This window comes from Pectinophora gossypiella, chromosome 18 (genome assembly GCF_024362695.1).
Source record: "Pectinophora gossypiella chromosome 18, ilPecGoss1.1, whole genome shotgun sequence".
NCBI classification, from domain to species: domain Eukaryota; kingdom Metazoa; phylum Arthropoda; class Insecta; order Lepidoptera; family Gelechiidae; genus Pectinophora; species Pectinophora gossypiella.
Window position 1 is genome coordinate 7,095,232 of NC_065421.1, and position 25,940 is coordinate 7,121,171.

At 37.1% G+C, this 25,940-nt stretch overlaps 3 protein-coding genes across 3 annotated transcripts; 1 reads left to right on the forward strand and 2 right to left on the reverse strand.

Annotated features, from left to right (window-relative positions):
- The first annotated feature begins 1,223 nt into the window (after positions 1-1,223).
- Positions 1,224-22,011, forward strand: LOC126374806 (N-alpha-acetyltransferase 40). The gene is made up of 5 exons (XM_050021528.1): positions 1,224-1,354; positions 1,482-1,738; positions 2,019-2,177; positions 19,257-19,415; positions 21,669-22,011. The coding sequence occupies exons 1-5, from the start codon at positions 1,349-1,351 to the stop codon at positions 21,820-21,822; spliced, it is 735 nt and encodes a 244-aa protein (XP_049877485.1). The 5' UTR covers positions 1,224-1,348; the 3' UTR covers positions 21,823-22,011.
- LOC126374794 (UDP-glucosyltransferase 2-like) lies at positions 2,435-11,214 on the reverse strand. Its single transcript, XM_050021512.1, has 6 exons — positions 10,911-11,214; positions 6,240-6,707; positions 5,983-6,153; positions 4,423-4,654; positions 3,885-4,104; positions 2,435-2,889 (listed from the first exon to the last, which is right to left on the reverse strand). The coding sequence occupies exons 1-6, from the start codon at positions 11,079-11,081 to the stop codon at positions 2,532-2,534; spliced, it is 1,620 nt and encodes a 539-aa protein (XP_049877469.1). The 5' UTR covers positions 11,082-11,214; the 3' UTR covers positions 2,435-2,531.
- A 1,027-nt stretch (positions 22,012-23,038) lies between the features above and the next one.
- Positions 23,039-24,366, reverse strand: LOC126375073 (homeobox protein zampogna-like). The gene is made up of 3 exons (XM_050021916.1): positions 24,342-24,366; positions 23,691-23,860; positions 23,039-23,380 (listed from the first exon to the last, which is right to left on the reverse strand). The coding sequence occupies exons 1-3, from the start codon at positions 24,364-24,366 to the stop codon at positions 23,072-23,074; spliced, it is 504 nt and encodes a 167-aa protein (XP_049877873.1). The 3' UTR covers positions 23,039-23,071.
- Between the last annotated feature and the right edge of the window lie 1,574 nt (positions 24,367-25,940).

Below are 25,940 nucleotides of genomic sequence, written 5' to 3' on the forward strand. Positions count from 1 at the left end.
AAATAAGATTTTGCTAAAATAGTGGAGAGTATTGATTTTTGTGACGTAATTCCATTATTTTAAATTTCGCGGTGAAGGTCGCAAGGTCATTATTCTTCACATTTATAGAGCTTGATATACTGTACTTTATATTTTAATCAGGAGTTTATTACTTCCATGAATCATAATTAACACGTTGCCAGTCCAGTGCCCCCAACGTGGGGGCACCACAAAATATGATGGCAAGTCCGTGCCCCCACGTGTGGGTCACGGGGTTCATATAACTTCGAACTACGTTTTCGGGCTTGGACTTAGGAGTACGTTTATGTAATTTACTGGACTTATCAGCAAAGGATGAAGTCATAGGATGAAAAAAAAACAATCCACATTTTGTTTTTCGTGCGGGAAATATGAATTATTTTCTACAGAGTAAAACAAAAACGTTATTTTATTAAAAAAATATATTTATTTATATCAAAATTCCGCGACTTTATAATTTGTCTTCAATATATTCATTTTCATATAACAGTTTCAATATCTGATAATGATGCTTTCAGCGTCTATATCTTCCAGAATCCTCTGGATATCCCTATCCGGTAAAATAGACATTTTATGCGCAAAAGTGAACGTACTATATCGGAATCAAAACAACAACTGTTTCGAGTCTCAGATAAGTGTGGGAATTATAATAATTGTTGAACTACTCGCAAAGTAAAATAAAAAATTTACTCAAAAGTCCGTGGGGTCACATTATTTCCTCCTCATAAGTCCGTGCCCCCACATGTGGGTCACGGGAAAAACTGCTGAAAACTGAAAGGAAAAATGATTTTTCGGAAATGAAACCTCTTATACGTCGTAGTTACATATAATAACATACGAATTCGACATTATCTAAGTTGGACTTACCGGGTCGAAAAAAAACTTTGTATGGGGACTGTGAACGTGTTAAAACTACGTACTATTTAAAGTTTACCTTGTTTGATGAATGGAGATATTCTAACTCGATATCTTCTATTCCAGTTACCTGCTGATTGATTTAGTTCTTTGGAGAAGGAGAATCTTTTTTATAACTTACTTAAAAAATGCAAACAATAACGTCAGTTTTTCTTTTTTTTTAATAATCATTGTTTTCTATGTACGACTTTAGAAATATTAAGTATTTGTCATTGGTCCATTTTCAATCATCTTTCACAATCAGCCAATGAATTAAAGAATTAATCTGACAAAAACAAAAAGCATCGAAAACATACTTTATTTTCAGTCGGACTAATGAAAATACAGTGATTCCCGCCGATCTAAATTTTATTTGTGAAATTCTATGAATATTTAATATTTTTGGCCGTTTCTGTTGTAGATACAATATTTAAATATGGGTGTAAGTATTATACTACGAAATATCTATCGGTTTCCTTTCAATATCTTATGTTTACAACCTTATTTCTATTGCTTTCCATATTCTATTTTCTCTCAACTTACATGCATATTTTGTTATTCTATTACAGAAGAAAACAGCAGCGTCAGTCAATAAAAACAAAGAGAAGCGCCAGGCTAGGAAGATGGAGCAGCGGCGTATAGCCGATGGAATGGCGTACGTTACTTCGGCAAACAAATTGAGCAACCTAGCCTCACTCTGTGAAGAGCTGCTAGTGTACCGTAACAAGGACCTAGAAGTCGACATGTACATACAGAGAGTTGCTGAACTCAAGAAAAATGTGCTAGAATGGGCTATAGATCTGACAGAGAGAAACATGAAATCATTGTAAGAACAATTTGCACTATTCTGAATAATTTACATACTATAACTCATTATTTTCTAAATTTGTAAACTCCAGGAGAAATTTATTAAAGGATTATGTAAATTAAAGCAAATTATAAATCATAGGTTTAGGCCTGTGCTGGAGGCGCACCTTCAGTGAGAGTCAAGCATTCTTCCAACTGGGCTCACAATTGCTCGCATACCATTGCATTGGCTGGGCTTACAGCCACTGATAATAATTACTAACTTGAGTATATGTTTGTATTAAAATACTCATTTCCAGGTATGAAACATGTGCATGGGGCTGGAACCGAGACCGCAAAGTGGAGGAGATGACAGATGACTCTGCATGGTACCTTATAGCCAAAGACAAGAATGGCAGTTTACTTGCCTTCTCACATTTCCGATTTGATATGGACTTTGGAGAGCCAGTCTTGTATTGGTAAGTTTTTTACATACACAAACTGACGCCTATTTCCCACCGGGGTAAGCAGAGACTATAGAATTCCGTTTGTTCCAATTCTGACACACTTCACACACTCACACACACCACACACACACACACACACACACCACACATCCTTACACTACACTTGGCCTTGGTCTCTATTTTTTTTTACTAGTTGGTCAACATCAACATATAGCATGACAACTCTTCTATCATTTTTAGCATAGTTTAAAACACATGATTACTTATTTTTTAAAATTTTATTATTTATAAATATCTTACACATTATTATGTACACCTACATTATTATAATACAATGACTTTTAATTTCTAATCTTTAAGCTGTAGTCAATTCGTTTTCACTTTGTATTTCCACAACAGACATAGGAATAGACTAAAATTCTTTCTGAACAACTTTTTTTCTAAAATTATATTTTTCTCTTTCGGCCACCATTTGATGCATCGAGTGCATAGGTACCGAAATAAGGTATGAAGTATGAATATAGTCAGTGATGTGATGGCTATACTAAGTGCTATTACATCTAATAGTAGGTATTGAGGGGCACTTAAGTCTAAGGCGGGGGAGCGTAGGTGGGCGGCCCCTTTGTGTCTCAACACATATTCTATCCAGTAGACGCCCATTTCCAGCGGCGGCATGGGCCGGTCGAGGAATATATCCCTCAGTTTTAAAGCATTTTCTTTGTACCTGAAATAATAAACGCAAGTTACACATGAAACTGAACATATCACGAAGAGCGTCGCCAGTTAGTTTTATTGGCATAGACGGGTGAAACGGGTTATCGTCGGCGACGGTTAATAGTCCATTAACATTTAGTAGTCGTACAGATAAAAAATGCCCTTTTTATCGTAACAAAATAACAAGATAGCTTTGCAGACTAAAAGGAGACAGGATTGCCAGATAGTTGACTGGAAAGAGGCAGTTGTAGAACAATCGATAACTCCTATTCCAGAGGTCAGAAGTCTATCCTCTTAAGATAGGTATTGTACCAATCATAAATTGCCTCAATGAGGGACTTTCCAGGCTAAATTCCTCAAAATCAACATAGATGGCACTGTAATTTTTTCCTTCGTTTAACCATTTTTTTTCATAGATAACAGACATATGCATCTTTTATCTTTGTTTTTGGGTATAAATGATGCTTTTAATTACACCCAGGCACAATTACATCTTCCATCACACATTATTACATCTTATTCTGATCTAATTAAAGAGAAGCAATATATAGGTATACATAATTCTATTGACAATGTGATCCAAATATCAAGCAACAATTATTTTTTCGTAATTTGATTATTTTTTTATATGCTTCTGCCAATAAATTATATTTTGTAATATTTATGTCCCCGGTTAACGAGAAAATATGTAATTATCACGTTAAATCTCGACAGCGCCATCTGTATTAGTTTTGGTGAACGTAGCCTGGAATATCCCCCATTTAATTGTCGGAAATATCTAGAAAGTGTCCGCTCGGCAACGTGAAAGGTATGCTCTATGCTGTATCTTGTGTGGTGGAAGCGTTTTCCAAGTTATAGTCATTGTCATTGCTTATTTTTGTGCTATTCTAAACTTCCTTGCCAACCTTTGCAATCCTTTTGGGCCTGACCTAGCTCGGTAGGCACGGGATCCGGTTAATTTCTAAACGTATAACGATAGGTCGTTAAAAATGTTTCATTTCATACTTGGGATTTGTAAGTAAGTCTTTTAGCGCTTCGGACCACGTGTCAGCGGTCCCCTCCCGTAGGCTGACAGTGCGCGCGACGCCGCGGTCACTCATTGCGTGTGCATTGAGCGCCTGGTCCGCGTACAGAGGCACCATCAACATGGGTACTCCACACGCCACGGCCTCTTGAGTACCAAGCAGACCTCCGTGCGATATAAACAGCTTCACGTTCGGATGATCTGGAAAATTCAATTGCGAATATTAGTACAAATATTTTTTCTAAGTAGGTTACTTGATTTTTTTCTAAGTAGGTTGCATGATCCTTCCACTATTCGACTGAAAAGTATAGTGTGTGCCGGCCCTAAGTTATGTGTAAAGGTGAACGCGCACCTACATGCGTCACGGGAGCCGCACACGCTGAAGGCATGTTATAAATCTTTGTATGAAATTCGCGCCTATCCGCGCCGCACGACCCGCAATATGCCGCAAAATGTGATGAGTTCGGCTCGTGTAGTTCCCTGCGGTGCGTATAGGCGTTCACCTAAAGTGATACTCACTTAAAGTTGCATACTGCGGAATCCAGTCCATAGTATAGACATTGTCTGGCACCGTGAGGTTTCTAGACAGCATGCCTCTGTCCATTTTGATGAGGACCGTCTGGGTGAGCTTCGACAGGGCTTCGAATATCTGCGCCAGCTTGTCACTGGGGATCGTCTCGATCCGTGACATGGAACCGAAGCTCCAGTAGATCACACCCTCGTTGGATGCGTCCAGAAGTGCCTTTAGTTCCTGTTGGACAAATTATTGTTAGATCGAGTTGAAATTGCAGGATGACGTGACGTTAGGTAAGTATATACTTATGCCGGTAAATAAACATAATAATTGAGTAAAAGTAGGTATTTTGTGTTGATGAAATTGCGATCAGTTTATCGAATACCGTTTTCCTTGACGTAGCAGTTGATATTGAACTAGCAACAGACTATGAATAATATCTATAAGTCATAGTACGTTTTTTTTATGATAACTCTGATACGGAATTTGTTTACCGCAATTCTGCCAATTAGTCGGATTTCTCGAAAAAATAACGTTCGGTTAAATAGGTCGTGATTGCTTACTTTGCGCGAAGCTTTGTCCGAGAAATGGAACGAGCAATAAGTATCTGTAATTCGGCAGTAGCGGTCTGATTCATTAGACACTATCGTGTGTGTCAAAAGGGTCTTAGGTCCTGGGTCGCCGCGATACGCGGATTCCCTATTGCAATTTAATGTGGGTTAATAGACTCAGTTTTCGATAATATTCAATGATTATTTTATTGTCAATCACATCATCTTTGTAAAATGTATTAATTAAAAGTAACTATAGGTGTAGAAAATCAGTTGCTGAATTGTTGTCATTATTAATTGCGAATCAGAAATATTCATAGTTAAACTTGACAATAATATAATTAAAAAAATGTAATTTCCGTTGTATGAAACATAAAGGTCTTGGTGAGTATTTGTTTATAAATATTTGTTAAAAATATTTACCTACAAACTAATAGATAAAGATGTCAAGTTATAGTTTGACATTGAAACTAAAACTAATCTGAAGGTCTACGTGTAGTACACTTCCTTTTAGATTTATCGAGAAATACGGTGTAAACAAGTAAATAAGTTTTGTAAAAGTAGTCTTTCTCGAGTGTTAAAGGAAGTCAAACTATGTAGTTTGTATGTCGGAGACACTGTTGTGGTGACCCAGTGACTTGTCGGGACTACGATATACAGCGCATGCAAGATGCATTCCCGCCGGCGATGCGCGCCGATAACAGTATCTGGCTGTTTGTTACGTTCACGACCACCCCGGCGACACACATCGTTAATGAGATTTAAAAGGAGAAAAACAAATCAATATATTGTTTTACAATAATGAATATGGAATATTTTTGTACAATTACGACTACGACGCTGCATTCGACTTGTGAGCTTTCAAGGAATCTAAAGAGACTATCGTCATCGTATCGTAGTTTGAAATATCTGAATTAAATAGGTACTACAACAAAGCATGTGATGAAGATGTCATACTTCAAAAATACCAAAACTGTGTAGAGTTTATAATAAAAAAACAGATTGAAAGCTTACCCTTGGTAACTTTTGCGAGTCATCTAAATGTAGACCCCCCACTTCCACCAGAGCTGGCACCAGCGGCCTCACTTCATTGATGCTGAAGTGACTGTTAGACAGTACAAGGCTATAGTTCTGAGCTAAAGATTCCAACTTTGGGCCCGGTCCGAATAAACGGTCTGCTATCGCCTGAAACGATAGAGATAATTAATTATCATGTATTCGAAACACGATCTCTAGTTTAGAACCAGTATTATTATGCATAGATCCCTTACCTGAGACGGTAGTTGCGATTTGTATCGATACAAAATCTTTGCCCATAACACTGACATGGTATTGGCAAATCTCTCCCAAAGGTTCATGTGTTGTCCGTAGCCCATCATGTAAGCTGGAACATAGGAGGTAGCTTCTGGATTCCCTAGCTGTTCATTGACCCAAGGTAGCGGTACACTGGACAGCAATCCTACTACAGGAGCTTGAAACCTTTGGCCGAGTGGTAGGAAACATTCGCTGCCAAACACTTCCACGATGACCATGTCAAACATAACGGTGGAGTTAAGGAGATCCTTGACCGCCGGTATTCTGGAGACAGTTTCACATGCTTGGACGCATTCTTTCATAATCTGCTCCAAGTTCCGGACGAAGCTCGGTTTCAACGACTGATCCTGGCGCGTCAGATTATTGGTGATCTCAGGAATAGTTCCCGCTAAGCTGATTTCATCTACGTTTGACGGTGGGTTTTTCTGTAACAAAAAAACATAGATGTTACTAATGTTGGATTTAAAATTGGCTTACGGTCTCTCTTACAAAAACATTCAGTGCGAGTGATGTATTATGTGTTAGGTACTTGTACAACTTGCCCCGGAATAATGAAACCCTACGAGCTTAGCACTTAGTAACTTATAGTCTGGGAATGTATTAAAAACTTAATTGGTCTTAAAAAAAACAGACAACGGAACCGCATTACGATCTCATTAGCATAGCGGACGGTTCAATACGATAATGGGTCAGAATATTCATCAATCATTACGTTACATACATTAGTAGTGACGAAATGCATCGCGCCGTGTCGAGTTGAGACGCGCGTGCCGATGATAACACGCAGGGTGATAGGCCATGTGGTTTATATTTGATTAATCGCTAATATTTACACATAATCAAACTAGTGCAAAGATCTTACAAATATTGATATTATAATCTTTATTAATTATTACAACTTCAATATTTAATTAATCATTATAGCAACGTATTTTGGATTTTTGGCGGGAACGTGAACGACATGGTTGCTTTATTCATTGAATAATTTAAATAATTAATACGATGTGGTGTTTTGTGGTTAATGATTGCATGAAGTTTAAGAAAACATTCGTGATAGTGTTATTATATCAGAATATTCATTAAAAACAAAGTGTGCCTATCTATTTACGCATCGTGCCAAGAATCCGCTTCATAACTCGAAAGTTCATGCGGATTTTTTCGTTAGTTTGTTTGGGGTTCCTTTTTTGAGTAGGAGTCTGTTCCGAGGGTAGGGGCTTAGGTTTTATCATTCATCGTCATCAAGTTTTATCATTTCATTAATCATCATCATCATCATCAGCCGTATGACGCCCACTGCTGGGCATAGGCCTCCCCCAAGGATCTCCACGACGATCGGCCCTGCGCTGCCCGCATCCAGCATTTCATTTCATTAATCATCATCAAGAAAAAAATACGTAACACTTGGCTGTATGGACACAGTACCCTTTACCTTGCTCTTCAGGGAAAACAAAAACAAAACAGCGTTTTTTAGATTTTATAAAAATAAGGAAGTTTATAATGAATTATGCCCGATTTAAATTAGAGATTGTCACCAACGTACAGATTCCAGTTCAATGTTCGATAAGTTTGTTTGAAAAGTTTTCGAGGATTTTTGTATCGATGGCTTATTATGGTAGATAAAAGATAGGTCAATACATATGATGTTTCCTAGGTTACACATTATGTAATACCACAAGACATTACAAGAAGTCCTATAATTATTATTAATTAGGTATTATGTTACTATTAACATGGTAATATTAAATGGATATAAGAAACAGGTACCAAACATATTAATACTCAATAGTGTTGTGTATCTGATTGAGGGATGCTATCTTCTTCTTCTATCGTGTGGATTGTTAGGTGAATTACCAACCTCATCAACCCTTTAGGGTTATTATATTATTGACACCCCTGACAACTCGTGTAACGACTAGGTGCTTACATCAGTAAGTAGTAGTAAGGGATGCTATAAGATCCTCAAAGGATAGCGCCAACACAGTGCTAAAATTTTATACTTCCAGAGCCATACCTACCTATAAAGTTTTTTAAATATTTTAACTACTTAGACTCGACCCTCATTCATTGACCTCCGGATGCTTTGTCTTGTTTGTTATCTTTAATTCATAAAGTAGGTATTTTTCAAGTGTAACTTAAGTAGGTATAATCGCGATTATTTCATCACATTTTAAACATTTGATAGGAGTTTGCAAAACATCGCGATAAATATAGAGGTTTGAATGACCGCTCGTCCTTGACATTGTCGGCATGTATACATGTATTTGTACATCGTCGATCTGCTGGCGGTTCATTGACCACACAGTTTTGGATATCACGACATTATGTCATGCGTCTGATAGGTTAGTTGATGCGATCCACGCTTTTGTAAGTGATTTCTAATAATAGGTCTTGACTAGCGAGTCTCCAACCCAAATTTTGTTACGACGTAGGTAACACGCAACGATATAAATGTTTTTTTTTTCAAACCATCGTGAGGAAACCCACATTCCCGAGGAATGCATTTTCGGAGGTTTGCGACCTAACCTGTATTGTTCTGGTTTTCTCATCGCGGGTTGGAAGATCAGACAGGCAGTCGTTTCTGTAAAAAAACCGGACCTGTCAAATCTTCAGGTTAGGTAAGCGGACCCTGTGAATAACGGGATAATGCTAGGAGCATGATGATAAATGGGTTTTGTTAAAAATGTAAAGTAATATGTCTCACGAAGTCGCAATTTAATCCATTGTTTGACTCAAGTGAGCATGATTTTCCCAAATCCTCTCGAGATCGGTGACATCATTTACTGAATAAAACATGTATTTAGTTTAGCTGGGACCTCAGCAATTTATCAATAAACTGTAGATGTTTTTTTTTATATTTGGCTTCTTCCTCATTCGTGTCAACGGCCACGTGAAGTTTATATCCTTATACCCTGATCATTTTATATTCTGGAGCCCGGTCCAAGTAGTAGAAGTATCTACGTACACAAATAGGTACAATACATAGTTCGTTGCTAATGGATTGAAGGAAATATGCACCGGCACGCTATGCTGTTATCAGTTGATCGAGCTTCCGCGATTTTCACACTTTGACCAGACGGAAAGTACAGGCTCTCTAAAAGAAGGACAAACGGAAAACATCTAATTATAATCTGTAATAAAATTTTCGTCTGTATCATTATTGACATACTCGTAACGATTGTATGTTGCTCGTTTTATACTATTGTATCTATTATAATGAGCGCCCTAATCTTTTGTTTTGCTCTCAGCACACGAGAGCAATTAGATAAAGGTTCGCTTACAATGAATGGATTTGAACTTTACTCTGCGATAATAATTTATTTGTTATATAGGACTTAATGTTACTAATTAACTAATTTAAAAAATATGTCTTATTTTTTTCTTCAGTGATGCAGACAACTCTTAATTTTATTTTAAGTCCTACCTGTAATTCTTATCCGCCGAAAAGAAAAGAGATGAAGAAGAGGGAAGGCAAAAAATATAATGTAGAAAAGAGGTAAATTTAAGGCAGACATGTCAAACAATCCTTACGTTGGCCTATGACCCAACAACACACGTCTCACAGGTTGAATCTTGCATACCAGCGTGATGCTTATTTGATTCGTCCGGGTTACTGTTTCATTCACTCCTTCATTTTTAAATTAACAGCTGTCAATCATCCGTCCCTTTCCTTTTCGGCGGGTAAGAAAATGACTGGTAAAATTTAAAATAAAATTAGGAGGTGTCTGCTGGAACCAATGCCAATATACAAGCACGCTTAATTCATATGAAATAGGGCATTGTTTTATTTGTTATTAAAATGTCATCGTAAAGTGCGCATCCAATGGATGATCATTTTTATTAACATTAATCCCTTTTGGGGTAGGTAGAGCCGCAAGTTTTCATACGGCCACTTTTAGACTATTCCATCGCCTGTAATTTCTCTAATTAGGTCATATTTGTAGTAATAAGTCCATCACATTAAATACGATGCGGTCGCGCTTAGTCAACCTCTACGACATGTGGGTGTAGCGTTAACATTCTTATAATTTTTTGTGCTGATTGATCGTGCACGCAAGAAGCATACTACATGACTAGAAAATTATCTTATTTTTAACACATTTTCCAATTTATTAACAATAAGTTATCGGTGTCCTCTAACTCACCTAGGGGCGGTAAGAAGAATTTATGCCGTCCTTTTTGTTTTGCATGCACCCGATCGATAGTTTTTATCATAGGTCACTGAGATTGGCTTGGACGGAATATTTGCTGCACCAAATATTTGATCATGATACATTTTACACTAGCTCCCTCAGTTTATCTAGAAAAAGCATCAAGAATCATTGAAAGATTCGATTTATCTTCTGACTGTCAGTTAACCCAAAATTTATTATATTAATAAGAGACACAAATCAAATTCAATATCCCTAATGTTAAATATTTTAAAATATGTGTGCCCCATTATTGTAATATCAGTTCTTTACCACTACAACATTATATTTTTTTTATTTCATTTTTAAAATGATGTATTCAACCGGCATTATTTTTCACAGAAATTAAAGGGTAACTTTATAAATGTTACTTGATTTTTACAATTTGTTTTGCCGGTAAAAAAATATACATATATCTTAAAATCCTCTTGAAATACGTACCATGGGAAAATGTGATATAACAGTAAGATGGTGTTGTTTCCTGGCGAGTGCTTCGACAAGCCGGCCGTACATAACGTAGTGGCTGCGGGTGTTGGTCGGCAGCACCACCAACAGGCGCGCCGCCTCCGCCGCCGCACAGCATAGCACCAGCCACAGCAGCCGCGCCTGCATCTCTCTGCCGCTCGCGTCAATTTGCGCGGAGTCGCCGCTCGCTCGACTCCACGCGGCTCGATAACCGGTGACGTCACCTGCCCCCGGATCCCGCCACGCGCGATAGCCCGCACACGACGAAAGTAACCTTCCCCTTCAGTCACTCACCGACCCTATCCGAATCTCTAGTTTCCTCGACACACCGCAAGTGCATACAATGTCTTACACTCGATGAACTCGTGCGCCGGCGTCGGTGCCGCGGTGCAATGAATCGTAAGTCGTTTATATTTTTAAAACAAAAACCACTAATATTTCGTTAAAATGAAATCTCAACCGCCCCGACAAATGCGAACATATACGATGGGAACCAGACTGGTTTTGACTTAGTGGAATCGATCTTTATATAACGTATCACAATTTGTTACGTTACGTTAGGTACCTACCTAAATATTAATTAATAATACTGCCTAATTAATAATTGTTTTAAAAGTGTAAATGAATAACCTCAATTATAATTAGTGTAAAATGTATTAATCATTTAATTACCGTAATGGCGTAACTAATATTTGTATTATTTAAATATACGCGTTGAAACATACAAGAAATACATTTTATTTGGCGTTACAATAATTATCGAGTTTGGCGCAAGTAAATATATTCTAGAAAGGCAAGCCAAAGTCAGGTAAAATCTAAAAATGGTTTGATCTTTGTACTTGGATCGTATGCGGATGCGGTGCAATGAAACTATATTTTTTCCTCAAAAATTTGAACCAGCCAAAACTCTCAACTTGTTTACAAAATGCGACTAATATAGGTGTTCGTTTTTATTTTAAAATATTTTTCGAACGTTTTATTCCATTTGTCATAGAGTCGCAGCTACTCTTACCTACACTTATAACCTCTAGATAAAGTAGGTATTATCATTTTGGTGTGAAATATTCTCATACCCTCGTTTGATACACCCCTTTACGAGGGGAGCTTGTGCTTTGCTATTGGATATTTTTGGACGCCATAATGCTACTATATTATTTATTCAACCAAGACAAGTATTAGTTGGATGCACCGCCCCCTGCTCTCTATACGAGTACATGTATACAATGCCCTAGTAAGACCACCGCCAAAATTACCTCATCAACATTTAGGTAACTATAATTTATTAATGCATGACTAACTAATGTTTCGCAGAAATAGCTAAATTATAATCGATTTTCGGAGAGTAACGAGTGGATTATATTAGAATGATACCTATTATTCGGGAATCCGTGATCCCTGTTCGGAGAATGAGTGACTTACATCGAAATGTCACTGGTTCAAATCCCGGTTCGGGCTTAAAAATTCAAATTCAAAATATTTCGGAAACTAGTCCATATTTTGTTAGTAACAAAAAGCTTAACCTAGATGAGGCCGGCCCGAATCACCGATGCCGCGGGCAGCCCACTGAATATAACCACTGAATTCGACTTTGTAGGTTTAAACCACTGACCTATTTGTTCCCTAAAAAAGCAATACGGAGAACGCTACACCGACAAGAGCGTGGCTCTTAAATTAATGATGATGAGGTTTCAATTAATGTTTGAATCAATATGATCAAACGAACTTCTCAAGCGAAGTTCGATCGATATTATATGAGTCGCTTCATTCTATGATATAAGTAAGATTTACTCGTAAACGATCATTTGCCTGTAAGTTAAAAGAACTACCTAGTAAATATTACTTATATGTGAAGAATAAGTGACGAAATATCATTGATTTCACCGTTTCCGTAGTTAGCTTCGTCGTTTCTAGGATATGTGCCCGGTAAGTGGCAATAGGCTTAAATACACATGGAACATTTTATACATGGAACTTAAACATAGCTGGCGAAAAGTGGGTGCCAAACAAAGTGAGTTTACTAGTATGATGTAAATAATTGTTGACATACGTAGTAAATTAATTAGTTGTAAGGTGCTATCAGCAACCTGCGGTGCTTATAGGTCATTGTTGAGTAGGTAAGGTTCGTTAAAAGGGGGCCTGCCGTAGTAGTGATGTTCTTTGCTCCGGTATTTATTTATTATTATCTAATTATTATGGACAACTTACAAGCTACACTCTGCTCAGCATCGTAACAATATACAACACAATTTTTTCAAACCCCCACTCCAACACTTAGATGTAGCCTATTCTTATTCAATTTTGTATTTATGTACAATACAATACAAAAACGCTTTATTGCACTTAAATCACATTAAAAATACATTAGGTATTATATATAATTAGATTGGTAGTACAACAGGCGGCCTTATTATATTTTAAACTAGCTTTTGCCCGCGACTCTATCTTACGCTGTTTAGATTTTTTCATACAAATGTTTTTTCCTGCTAACTCCCGTTCCCGTGGGAATTTTGCAATATCCTGTTGCAACTAAGCTTTAAGTTTACTAAGGTATCTGCATGCCAAATTTCAAGCGTCTAACTTAAGCGGTTTAGATTTTTTATATAAAAGGATTTTCCCGCTAATTCCCGTTCCCGTGGGAATTTCGGTAATTCCTTTCTTAGTGCACCTAAGCTACGTCCCTTCTAAATTTCAAGTGCCTGCGTTTAGCCGTTTAGGCTGTGCGTTGATATGTCAGTCAGTAAGTCAGTCCGTTTCTCCGTTTATATATATTTAGATTTCCTGTGTTTATTATTTTTGTTGGTAAATTTTGCGTCAATCTACAGTTTCCCAAGATACAGGCTCCGCCTAGTTTGGGAACCTCGTCAATTTTGTAATACTTAATTTGTACCCTACCTCAAATATATGCCTTCTTTCTTTAATAAAAGCATTTTTGATTTGATTTGATTGATCAACGATTCCGGCTTACATCCGGTAATATGCGTGATGTAATTTCATTTAAGAAACAACACAATTTAATAATATAAATTATGGCGTATTTTATCGTTAAAACATGGAAAAAAATATAAATACATCTAAACAATCAGATAAAACGCAATTCCAAAAACAGAAAAAATATTTTAAAAATAAAACTACCTAGTTCATGAATAGCAATATCAAATATTATGAACAGTCTCCGAAGTCCGGTGGTTGAGTGTTGGGCTTACGATCCGAAGGTCGCGGATTGGTATCCCGGTCCCGGAATGTATCACAAAAATCACTTAGTGATCCCTAGTTTTGTTCGGTCATTGCAGACTGATCACCCGATTGTCCGAAAGTAAGATGATCCGTCGTTTTATTCGATTCCGGGCCTTTTTTAAGTCTTTCATACTTTCTATAGCGTGTTATGATGAAGTTCTTATAATGCCAATGTTCTTATAATGTCAATAGATGCCATACTGGCTCTACAGCATTTTAATCCATAATTTCTTTTGTCTCGAAAAAAGAAAAAATGCTTAACATATATGAAGGCTGACTCAAATTTTCTACTAAATAAATGAATTAAGAGTTCCTTCCACTTTTTAACCGACTTCATTACTCTACATAGTTTAGTGATTGTAAGTTATCATATCAGTGACGTGCCCCTTCGTAGAAACCGTCCATAATTTACTTTGTCTCGAAAATGAAAAAATACTTAACATATGAAGGCCGAACTCTAATTTTCTACTAAATATATGAATGAAGAGTTCCTTCCATTTTTTAACCGACTTCATTACTCTACATAGTTTAGTGATTGTATGTTATCATATCAGTGACGTGCCCCTTCGTAGAAATCGCCGCGTTAGTCTGTCTTGAGCACGCGCTGACCGCATGCCGAAGATAATTAATACTGAGGCAAATTATCGCCCCCTTGCCTGTGCTTAGATTACAGTTGGTAACGATGATCTAATAAATATATAATACATGTTTTTAATATATATAATAAAAACCATACTTTGCCCCTATTAGCTCTTGTTATTGAAAAGTTAGCACAAATAATCTCACCTGGCGGTAATTTACGGGTTACAATGCGATTATTTGTTTTGTCTACATATGCAACAATGCATCTTCCAACAGTGCATCCATTCCAAGCAGTACATCATCTCCCTAACATTATCCTATTTTTCACATTGTCCCCTAACCTAACCTGACGATTTGACAGGTCCCGTTTTTACACAAGCGACTGCCTGTCTGACCATCCACCGCGAAGGGAAAACCAGCCCAATACAGGTTAGGTCACATACCTCCGAAAATGCATGTCTCGGGAATGTGGGTTTCCTCACGATGTTTTCCTTCACCTCTGAGCACGTGATAATCAAAAATTCGACAATCATTGGTTTATGCCTGTGCTGGATTCGAACCTGCGACCTCAAAGTCAGAGGCAAGCGTTCTACCAACTGGGCACTACGGCTCCAAGCAACCATTCCAAGCAGTACACTAAGTACAAATATTATTAGGTATACTCTACACATATTTGTAGATAAAAAAAACCTATGACACTGTTCGTTAAAATGTTTTTCTTATTACGCAAGCTACCTATCGTGACTTAGATGATGTTAGGTATTACTAAAACCCTACTAAACTTTTAAACAAAATGTAGTCGAAACTGCTTTAAACAAGAAATAAGTTCAAATGTCACCTCTCGCGCGATGTGCCCACAGAATATCGAAATCGAATTTAACAACTTATGTAAGACTTACGCAGATCATTTTTCCGCGTAGGTAGTAACAATTCGTAATTTCGCTAATTGTGTATTAATACGCATCGTTGCCCAATTATTTTAACCGTATCTTTGTTATCTCGTGCGCGACGTTTATTAATAAGAGGGAACATGTCACATTGTGCTGACCCGGTTGTGGCAGGGGTTACGTTACGTGCATACAATATTGGTCTTATGTACTTCATCAGAGTCATGCTCTTGTCGGTGTAGCATTCTCCATTCTTGTCTATCAATTCTTTCACTTCCTTATTATTATAAGACACGACGTTCACCATCTCTTTAATCTGTTCCACGTAAGCTCTTCTTAGTCTTCCCCTTCCTTCTGTTTCCTTGTAGCTTCCCTTCTATGACGTTTTTAATAAATTCTACGTCCTTATTAAGTGTCTTAGGTACTTACGCTTGTTTAAAAAAAAATTGGAATAAAAAAATATTATTATTAATAATTGTTATTATTTTAATTTATTAATATTATTGGAATTGAAATTGAATTGAGTTGTGTCAAAGAACGAATTGATCTAAACCTTAAGGTGAGAGACAGAGAAAAATATTTATTAATCAATTTGTGACACATTATATACAGAGCAATCATAAATAACTATTACACAGACACAAAATTAAACATAAGTAAATTAACTCGGCACATAATGTGGCACAACAGTGAAAAGGTCACGAACTTAGCATTGTGTCTATTTTCAGAGAAACAGACGCTATTTTTCAGTTGCTCCTTGACAGGTGATCAATAGGGTTGAATAGTTCATTGCGTACAAGCGTTGTACACCCGCACGTCGATTAACATAGCACCTCTCCACTCGCAGATAAACATTGGGTTCTTGTTGAAATTAGTATAAATTCTTCTTGATGTTAAAATAATTAAAACACACAACAGGTACAAGAACTTGAACAGATTATATTTAGATTAGGTTACTTCAGAAATTGTAAAACAAATCAGAATATAAAACAGCGTATCTAAAGAGCTGCGGCAGTTATGGAGATATAGTGTTTTATAATCTCTTTGGTATGGAGTGAAGCTGGCTCATTAATAAGGAAAATCAAAGAGAATTTAGAATTTTATTATGATTAAAATTAAGAATGAATTCCTAAATGTATCTAGCCAGAACGTTAATTTTGATGGAGGATGTCAACCAATAAGGTTGACACCGGTACAGTTTTGTAGTAGTAACCGAATCACCGAATGGAACTTGTTGTCTTTCGACAAGATATGCACTGAAGAGTCGTCCGCACCCACATGAGTGATCAACGGTCCCGTTTTTCAAAACCACTATAAATGGATTTAGTGGCGTATCACGTAGTAGTACGGTCACGAGCATCAATATCCATACATTTTGGTACCATGTCACATTATTTTTTTTTTGTCTAATTGCACTGTACATAAACATAACATAACATGACATAAACATAACATAACAATTGCACTGTAAGTCTCACTAAATGTCAAATATGTTAGTGCGACAGAGTCGTACAGTGGGTACATTATATTGCTCATGACTGTACCTACATAACACATTTTATCACTAACTCTTACAAATTGAATCAATCAAAATCAAAGTCACTCGATCTGTTTGTATACTATTTATCAGTTGTTAGCATTACTACAGACTGGCTAATTGCCAAGATTATTCAATGTGGTTGCGAGTCATAGGTCATTTCTATTTACCCGGGCATGAGGAAAATCGTCAAGATCAAACGGTGATAGATATACATACCTATTGGTATGTGCCATGCTGATGTAATGTTACACATATCTACATAAGAGCCCCTAACAACGTTCAAGTCATACATAATTAATATGTTACAATCTGTGAATCATAACTACCGTATTTTAAGACATCAATCGTTTATTGTACTCACATGAACTTATAGGTTATATGTAATATTGGCCCCGATTCCTGCAGACACCGCCTAATTTTATTTTAAGTTATATCCGTCATTTTCATATCCGTCGAAAAGGAAAGGGACGGATGATTCACAGCACAATTTTAGGAAGAATGAGTGAATGAATGAATAACCCGGGCGAATCAAAAGGTACGTCGCTGGTATGCAATCCGTTTGACGTGCTGTCTACTTAACTGTGTTGGGTTATTGACGGATGTAAAATTTTTAGACGGTTGGTTTAGATTTGTGCTTAAAATTGACGTGTGTTCCATAAATTTTATGCTTGTCGATTACCCGTTCCTTTCCTTTTCGGCGGATAAGAAAATGACAGATATAACTTAAAATAAAATTAGATGGTATTTACAGGAATTAGCACCAATATATCGATACGTTATTTTCTCAAACGCATAATAAACTGTAGTGTTAATTCTCGTTTAATTAATTTCACTACACTTCATTATGTAATTCAAATATTGATGAACTTTCCAGACTTCGTTCCTCAAAAACAATATAGATGGCGCTGTACAGATTTTTAGAACAGACATATGCATCTTATATCTTTGTTTGCAGGTATAAATGATGACCATTTGTATTACACACAGGCACAATTAAATTTTCCACCCTTTATTATTCTGATCAAAATAAAGAGTAGCAATATAGGTAGCAACATGATTATATAGTACATAATGTGATCCAAATATAAAGTAACAATTACTTTAATATATGCTTCTGCAATTTCATTTATTTTGAAATAATTATGTACCAGAGTAATGAGAAAATAGGTAGCGGCCTATCACGTTAAAGCTGTACTAGGCCGTCTATATTGTTTTTGGTGAACGTAGCCTGGAAAACCCCTAATTGAATTAATTATAATATTTGATAATTGAAATCCACGTGAACGAAAGTTTTTTACTGTTAATAATATTGGTGCTAATTCTTGTACACACCATCTAATTTTATTTTAAGTTAAGTAGACCTATCATTTTCGTATCCGCTGAAAAAGAAAGGGACGGGTAATCAACTGGCATAAAATTTATGGATCACACGTCAATTTTAGGCTGAAAATTAAAAAGCCCTTCCATAATTTTATATTGGCCAATAACCCGACAGAATTAAGTTGACAGCACACGTCTTACGGGTTGCATATGAGCGAGATGCCTATTTTATTCGCCCGGGTTATTCATTCATCCGTCCCTTTCCTTTTCGGCGAATAAGAAAATGACAGGTTTAACTTAAAATTAGGAGGTATATGCAGGAACCATTGCCAATATACAAGCAAACTTAATTCATATGAAAAGAGGCAATCTTTCCGGGCCTTTTTTTTCATCGCTCTGTTTGACATAAGCTTACGACTGTATCCAATGCGGTAGTCAGAGGCACATCCATCGCAAGACGAACTACCCAACCAACGTGATAGGTGGTGAGCCGTATCGCCTTCTATGCATAATGGTTGACTCAACTGTGAATGTTGTCGTGTTTCTGTAGTATCATAGAATATAAGGAATATAACTACGTATAGAACGGCAACTCTGTGCTCCCCATCACCGGTTGAGCTAGGGTTACCTCATCTCGGTCTTTCTTTAATCTTCAATCGTATTGTCGTGTACGATAAATGTGTAGTGTCTGTGTAAAATGGGGTGTTTTGTATGAAGTGTCCGGGGTGTGTAGTATATAAATATGATGACATGTTTCAGCTACGAGGTGCAGGTGGAGGCGGAAGGGCGGCGGCGCGGGCTCGGGCAGCGCGTGCTCAATGTGCTGGAGAAACTGGCGCACGCTACACGCATGCGCTATGTGCGCCTCACCGCGCTCACGCACAACCCCGCGGCTTGCGCCTTCTTCAGAGCTTGCGGGTACGCAGTGTACTCACTTCCATCGTCTTCATTTTACAGCAATTCATCTTACATTAATTGCATCGCGCCAGTATTCCCGAAAGGGTAGATAGAGGTAAACCTGTGTGTAAACAGCGAGAAACAACATGTAAACATGGCGAGGAGTATACTACGTGTAGTTAATCCACTCCTCATCAGCTATGTTTGAGTCCCATATAATAGGGGGCGAGCCTACTGCCATTAACCAAATCCTGGAGACCAATTGATATCAATTATTGAACAAACATGAATTTAAACTCATAAATAGTAAAAAAGTACGACGATTAAATTACTACGATGTAAGTCACGCGTTCTGCGAACATAAGTATACGGATTTTATTCTCAATAATGCCAAAAATAAAAATAGGTACAAAGGATGGATATCCTTTGTATCTATTTTTATGCGGAAAATCCATTCCGCATCTTATCACGGATCATGTTATAATAAACGTATGAAAACCTAAGATAGTATGTAGCGCCGCGCCTACCGGACCTACTTTGTACCTACTAGTTCCCTGGGTGGTCCATTATCATCTGTGATTACAAGGAAAAAAATAAGAGTGACATATTGTTGGTCTATCCGGCAATTAAAGTACTTACCCGATTCACGGGCTTATTCTCAGTCTCGCGGCAAGCAAGTGGCATATACAAATATGGACTTAATAAATAAATATACTTAGTCAAAAGCGAAGATGTTTACGAGAAAGGGCATCGAAAAATCACCTTTGTATTATTATTTTCATATTTGTATAATTTTATACAATTAAAGGTTTTGTAATTAAAACACATAATAACGGGTTGTTACCGCGTTTAAAGCAGGGATATGAGACTCAGAGTCCAGAGTGAGAACCCGATATTATGTGTTTTAATTATGATAATAACGGACTAAACTTAAAACAATGTATTAAAGGTATTAATTCGCTTTTGTATCGTGATTCTGTCCTCCACAAATGTCTTAAACAAAGAGTAGTTAGAAGTTATAGGAATATTCCAAGAAACATAAAATCTAATGTGCGACGGCTCGTTGGCTGTGATAATAAGCTCACTTATTGTTTGTATTCCTCTATTATCACGTCATACAATTAGATGCATTTTACAGCAGTATTGTAATTGGTAGCTGTGATTGGTATTTACTGGTAAACCGGCTCGATAGTTAATTCAGAAGTATTTCAATATTATTGTTATATTTTGGAGAGATACATATTACATCAATTCAATTTCTGGCTACAATTTATAATATATTACTGTTCAAAGGAATGATTATGACATTAATACTTGATAGTACTTGTTAGAAAGCTTCGTAGGCTTCGACATTAGTCTTTGCCACTGCGCCTTGTAAAATATCGACCATAAATGATAACATCATTACCTCGCACAAGATCATAACAAAAGTAGGCACGAGAGAGAAATGACTCTTGCCTTGAAAAGTTAAACAATATTATATTGCCGAATGAGAATAAAATTAGGTTATTTTAGAAGCCTTCACTCATTTCAATGAATGACTTCCGGCTATCACGCGTAACATTTTTCAAATTGAAATTCGAACGTGCTTTATTGCACCAAAATATTTCTCCTCAGTTATGTTTCATAATTAATTGATTTTTGTTTTAATAATAAAAAACTCACAAAACCATTTCTTAAAATTAGTCTTCTTATACAAATAAAATGCGTAATTTTTATACACTTTTATCGGGATCACTCCGCCGCAGTTTACAGTCAATTGACTTCAGTTACTAGGCAGTTATTATTATGAATGGTGTCACGCCGATAATGATAACTGAGACAAAAGGAGTTCCGACGGAGTCGTTCTGTCTTGGCGAGCTTTCGAGATTCTCGTTTTAGTTACTATGTAGATAATGGTAACATGAAAATGTACCGTTATGTCGAAAACGCAATGCTAAGTCTCTTTAACTGTATTCATGTTGCTGCAAATTGTTTCTTAGTTACTTGAAGAACAAGTAATCGTTAGACAAACAACCACTTTATATATAGTCTTAAATAAATTATCACGTTATAATGAAAACCTAATACGCGCCTTTTGAAAATCATATTCTGATGTGTTTTTCTTCATCAAAACCTCTATTTCTTTTTAGTTAATTTCAATACAAACTACTGTGAGGTTTTTTTTTACAAAAATCCCACCCAATAGTGATTGTTCAAAAAGGCGCTTACGTGGTTTTCCCTATCAGGCGACGAAATAGATATGTTAATCATGTTTTACCTACTTGCCCACAGATATAGCCTAGACGAGACGAGCCCCGCCAAAGAAGAAGCGGCGCACTACGAGATCCTGAGCAAGGTGACGAACCAAGAAGACGAAGAGCAGCCCAGTGACCAGTGCCCACTTAGTGACGGTATGCGCTCCGTGCAGGTCACTAACACCACGTAGTCACGAGTCTAGCATAAGTTAGAGTAGAAGAGGTTGCAACAAGTAAGTGGAAACTTATTTCACTTTGGCAACGGACGCGTCACATTACATCGTGGCTGATTCTTTAAATATGTGAATGTACCAAACCAAATCTGTATTTTCTGTCTTTGTTACGTCCTTATAAAAGTAATAAAAAGAAGAAATCTTAAAGTAATACTTTTATCATCAAACCGTTCTTCGCTGAGGTATCTGATTAATTTTGGCTCTCCAGATTTTTATGTTTTTTTTATACGCTTGGGTTTTTGTGATTGTCATTGTCGTGAAAACACTCATTGTTTGTGTAAAGTTACACCGCTCAAGGGACGATGCGATTGGGCTCAGTCAGGCGTGCGCCCCCAACTCACCCGCATTATTGATAGCATCTCCGATGAATCAGCTATGAATACACAGTTGCTAAGTGTTATTGTTTGGAGACAGTAATAGGTAAGAAATAATAGGCCACTTCCTAAAGCTTCCTTTTTAAAATTTCATTCGAGAAAGCGTATTCAATGTATGTTTCTACATGCACATTACAACAAAAATACGCTTTAGTGTGATGGAAGATAAAAATACTCACAACATAGACAGCCTACAACATAGATAGGCATAGACAACATAGAAAGAAAATAATTTCGAGCTAAATGTGAGTTAGAAACTACATGATATGCTTATGAGTTCCGAAGGTTTACAGCCAAATTACATTCGTGCCGGGATAGTTATCCTCTAGAGACCAACTCCTTAATATTCAGAACCTATCGTAAATTTATTTGATGTATATTAAATTTACATAAACTCACGCCTACTTCCCACGGGGGTAAGCTGCGACTATGGAGTTCTATTAACATCGTTCCTGACATACTTCTCTTGCTTCCTCCACATTCATCAATCGTTTCAAACGCACGCCGGTCAGAGTAAATCGTACTGAACCTTTTCTAAGGACATTTCCAATTTGGTCAGTGTACTGTACATCCTTCTAAGTCTTCCTCTGCCAGCCCTACCACCAATACTATGACCCTTCATCCGTTCTATGTGTCCAAACCAACTTAACATTCCCTTCTCAATCTTAGTCTATTTGATGTTATTACATCTATTATTAGTTAATAAGTTATAAAACTTATTAATGATACAAAATAAAAAGAAAACAGTAAGATTTTCTTATAAATATATTTCGAATAATATTTGTACAAATCATCACAGCATGAACATAATATACTATTAATTTATTTATAATTTATATTTCATCTTCTACGGTCTCAATATCTAAAGGAGTCTCAGGTCTGTTTTCAGTGTTCCTGTCGTCATCGGACCCGTCACTAAAAGATCCATTGTGATTATAATATGACGTAAGACTCAGGGTTGAGGTTGATAAGTCCTCCGGAGTACTCAAGGCATCATTAGATTGACGCATGAATGAGTTTGGGGAAATCACAGCACCTTGCGACATGGTCGTCGGAGGTAACGTCACAGCTTGAGGTGGCGTTATCGTCGCGCATTTCTCTCTTCTTTCTCTAGCACGCCTGTTTTGAAACCAAATTTTTATCTGGAATAGTAAAATTATCATTTGAGATAATAGGTGTGATTTTATAAATAGGCAACAGCATTAAAGCGTTATGCCCTAAATGCACAAAGTTTGGTTTCTGCCTGGTATACCAAAGAGTGCGGCTCTCTCGTAATTCGTGTGGGTTTTTGTATTTCATACAACTGTAGTGTGGCTTTAATTAAATTTAAATAACGTCCGCGTCGCTACTAATTCGTAGCTAGACGATCGCAGACAAACTATCGAGACTGCGTGTCAATAATAGATAAATTGGCGCCTAAACCTGACAAGTTGATAAGGAAGTAGGTATTACTCTGTCGTCACGGAGTTGCAGCGCGGCGGCAAGGGCGCGCAGAGCGGGCGGCGCGAGGTACGGAGCGCGCGAGTACGCGGCCTCCAGCGCCGCCGCCTGCGCAGCCGTGAACGGCACTCGCGCGTGCCGCCCCGACCGCCGGGCGCGGCACCCGGTACTGTTCGCTGGACCTGCGGAATAAACAACGTATTGATGTAGTAGTTGTTATACTAATATTGGTGCTAATTCCTGTAAATACCATCTAATTTTATTTTAAGTTATATCTGTCATTTTTTTATCCGCCGAAAAGGAAAGGGACGGGTAATCGACAAGCATAAAATTTATGGAACACACGTCAATTTTAAGCACAAATCTAAACCAACCGTCTAAAAATTTTACGTCAGTCAATAACTCGACACATTAATTTACTCATTCTTCCTAAAATTAAGAGCTGTGAATCATCCGTCCCTTTCCTTTTCGACGGATATGAAAATGACGGATATAACTTAAAATAAAATTAGACGGTGTCTCCAGGAATCGGGGCCATTATTATATTATAATAATAAATAATTTCTATACTGGCTTAGAAGTGGTGCTGGAAAAACAAATGCAAGCAAGCAAAATGATTTGACCTTCTTCAGCGTGATGAATTATCTATATGGGACTATGTACCTATATGGGAGATGCGATAACCCATATAAGTACACTTCTCATCAAAAATTCGAAACTCCTCGCAAGTTTATGTTTCGTAAAAATCAACAGAAATTATATTCTCTTTGAATATATAAGTTTTTTTAATTCTTACTATTAATGTTCCAAATTCAAATTTCAATGAACTCGTAGGCATTTTGTTCAACCTAAACTCGGTTGCGATGATAAGAAGTATAGTAGATATACGTATTTTATTAAAATCATCCTTCAGGTATGCAGTGTAGAAATTAGAATTTATTACCATATTGGAGTTGTGGGTCCGTGCATTGGAGGATGAATTTTATTTTGAGCTTGAATTATACTTGTACGTGTATATTGCACATATAATAGAAAATATACAATACCTACCAACTAGCTACAAGCCTACTTTTAGAATATCGAGAAACAGTAATAACCTACCTCAGTACCCTATTGCAACTACGTCGTTTTGAGATAATTTATAGACGATAAGAATTCTCTTTTTTAAATTGTATACCTATTAATGCTGCATGTAGCTACGGAAACAAGAAGTAGATAATTCGGCTGTATCGACTACTCCGATTACGGGCGTGATGTAGGTACGTACGAGGTCTCTCACATTCACAATCAAAATTGCGAGGTACAAACAACTGCAGTCAGTAGATTACACTTGCAAAGCGTAAACAACGCAATGGTCGATAGGAAAAGCAGGATAACTTTTGTTTGACCCGTAAGATAGCGGGAGGCAATCCATTACTTAATTAGGAACATTTGTCACCATTTCAAAAGCAATAAGTTAAAGAATCTTAATGCACTAAGTATCTACTTGTCGAGTGATTAAGGTAATACTTCATTAAACAGGTGACTGCACGTGTGGGAAGACAACTTGCAATTTTCACTTGATATTAACTCAGTTACAATCGAAAAATATCAGTAGTAGGTACCGATTTTAGTAAATAATTTACGAAGCCGTTATCGTGTGACGACGCATGGCGCATGCAGTTCATCAGCGTTCTTTGTCTACTTACCTTACCTACGGCTGACAATTGATAACTCCCAGACTTTCTAAAACTCTTGTCATAAACAGATAATGTTACCAAGTCGAAAATCAGAAGTTAAAACTGCAACTAGCAGATTTCCACGAAGCATCTTTAACCTCCAGTCTCTGTCACTTTATTTAAGAGTGCGCTCTTGTCGGTGGAGTAATCGCCTTCATTACTCCATAGATATCCAGTATAGAATCTAAATATTACATATATATAGGTAAAGTGGGCAAAGAAGACCACAGACTGGGTGCCAAATGCCAAGAGGCGTCTCGTAGCCGACCGCGGAAAAAAAAGATGCATATGAGTTAGATTGGAAAGACAAAACCTCAATATCGGGAGAAGTGGAAGAAAAGAAGAGAGGTCTTTGCTTTGCAGTGAGATGATGTAGGCTAATACCTAGAATGACCTAGATATAGTAATAATTGACAGAGCGCCTTCTAGTCAACCACAAGGCTTAGAAGTTTCGTTTGTGATAATGAAGTAGAATACTGACGTGGAATCCGCGGAGGCTGGTATCTCGTGCAGCAAAGCCAACTTGGAGCTTCAACACTGTCTT

What these genes read in the sequence shown, in the direction of transcription:
- LOC126374806 (XM_050021528.1), top strand. An exon ending in GAGAGAAACATGAAATCATT is followed by an intron (nt 1,739 to 2,018) that starts GTAAGAACAATT and finishes ACTCATTTCCAG; the next exon opens with GTATGAAACATGTGCATGGG. An exon ending in GGAGAGCCAGTCTTGTATTG is followed by an intron (nt 2,178 to 19,256) that starts GTAAGTTTTTTA and finishes GACATGTTTCAG; the next exon opens with CTACGAGGTGCAGGTGGAGG.
- LOC126374794 (XM_050021512.1), bottom strand. Translation starts at nt 11,081, where the DNA reads ATGCAGGCGCGGCTGCTGTGGCTGGTGCTATGCTGTGCGGCGGCGGAG. An exon ending in TCCGCAGTATGCAACTTTAA is followed by an intron (nt 4,105 to 4,422) that starts GTGAGTATCACT and finishes TGAATTTTCCAG; the next exon opens with ATCATCCGAACGTGAAGCTG. An exon ending in GACTTACTTACAAATCCCAA is followed by an intron (nt 2,890 to 3,884) that starts GTATGAAATGAA and finishes TTATTATTTCAG; the next exon opens with GTACAAAGAAAATGCTTTAA.
- LOC126375073 (XM_050021916.1), bottom strand. Translation starts at nt 24,366, where the DNA reads ATGGGTTATCGCATCTCCCATATAG. An exon ending in TTATCGCATCTCCCATATAG is followed by an intron (nt 23,861 to 24,341) that starts GTACATAGTCCC and finishes TTTATTCCGCAG; the next exon opens with GTCCAGCGAACAGTACCGGG. An exon ending in TGCAACTCCGTGACGACAGA is followed by an intron (nt 23,381 to 23,690) that starts GTAATACCTACT and finishes TTACTATTCCAG; the next exon opens with ATAAAAATTTGGTTTCAAAA.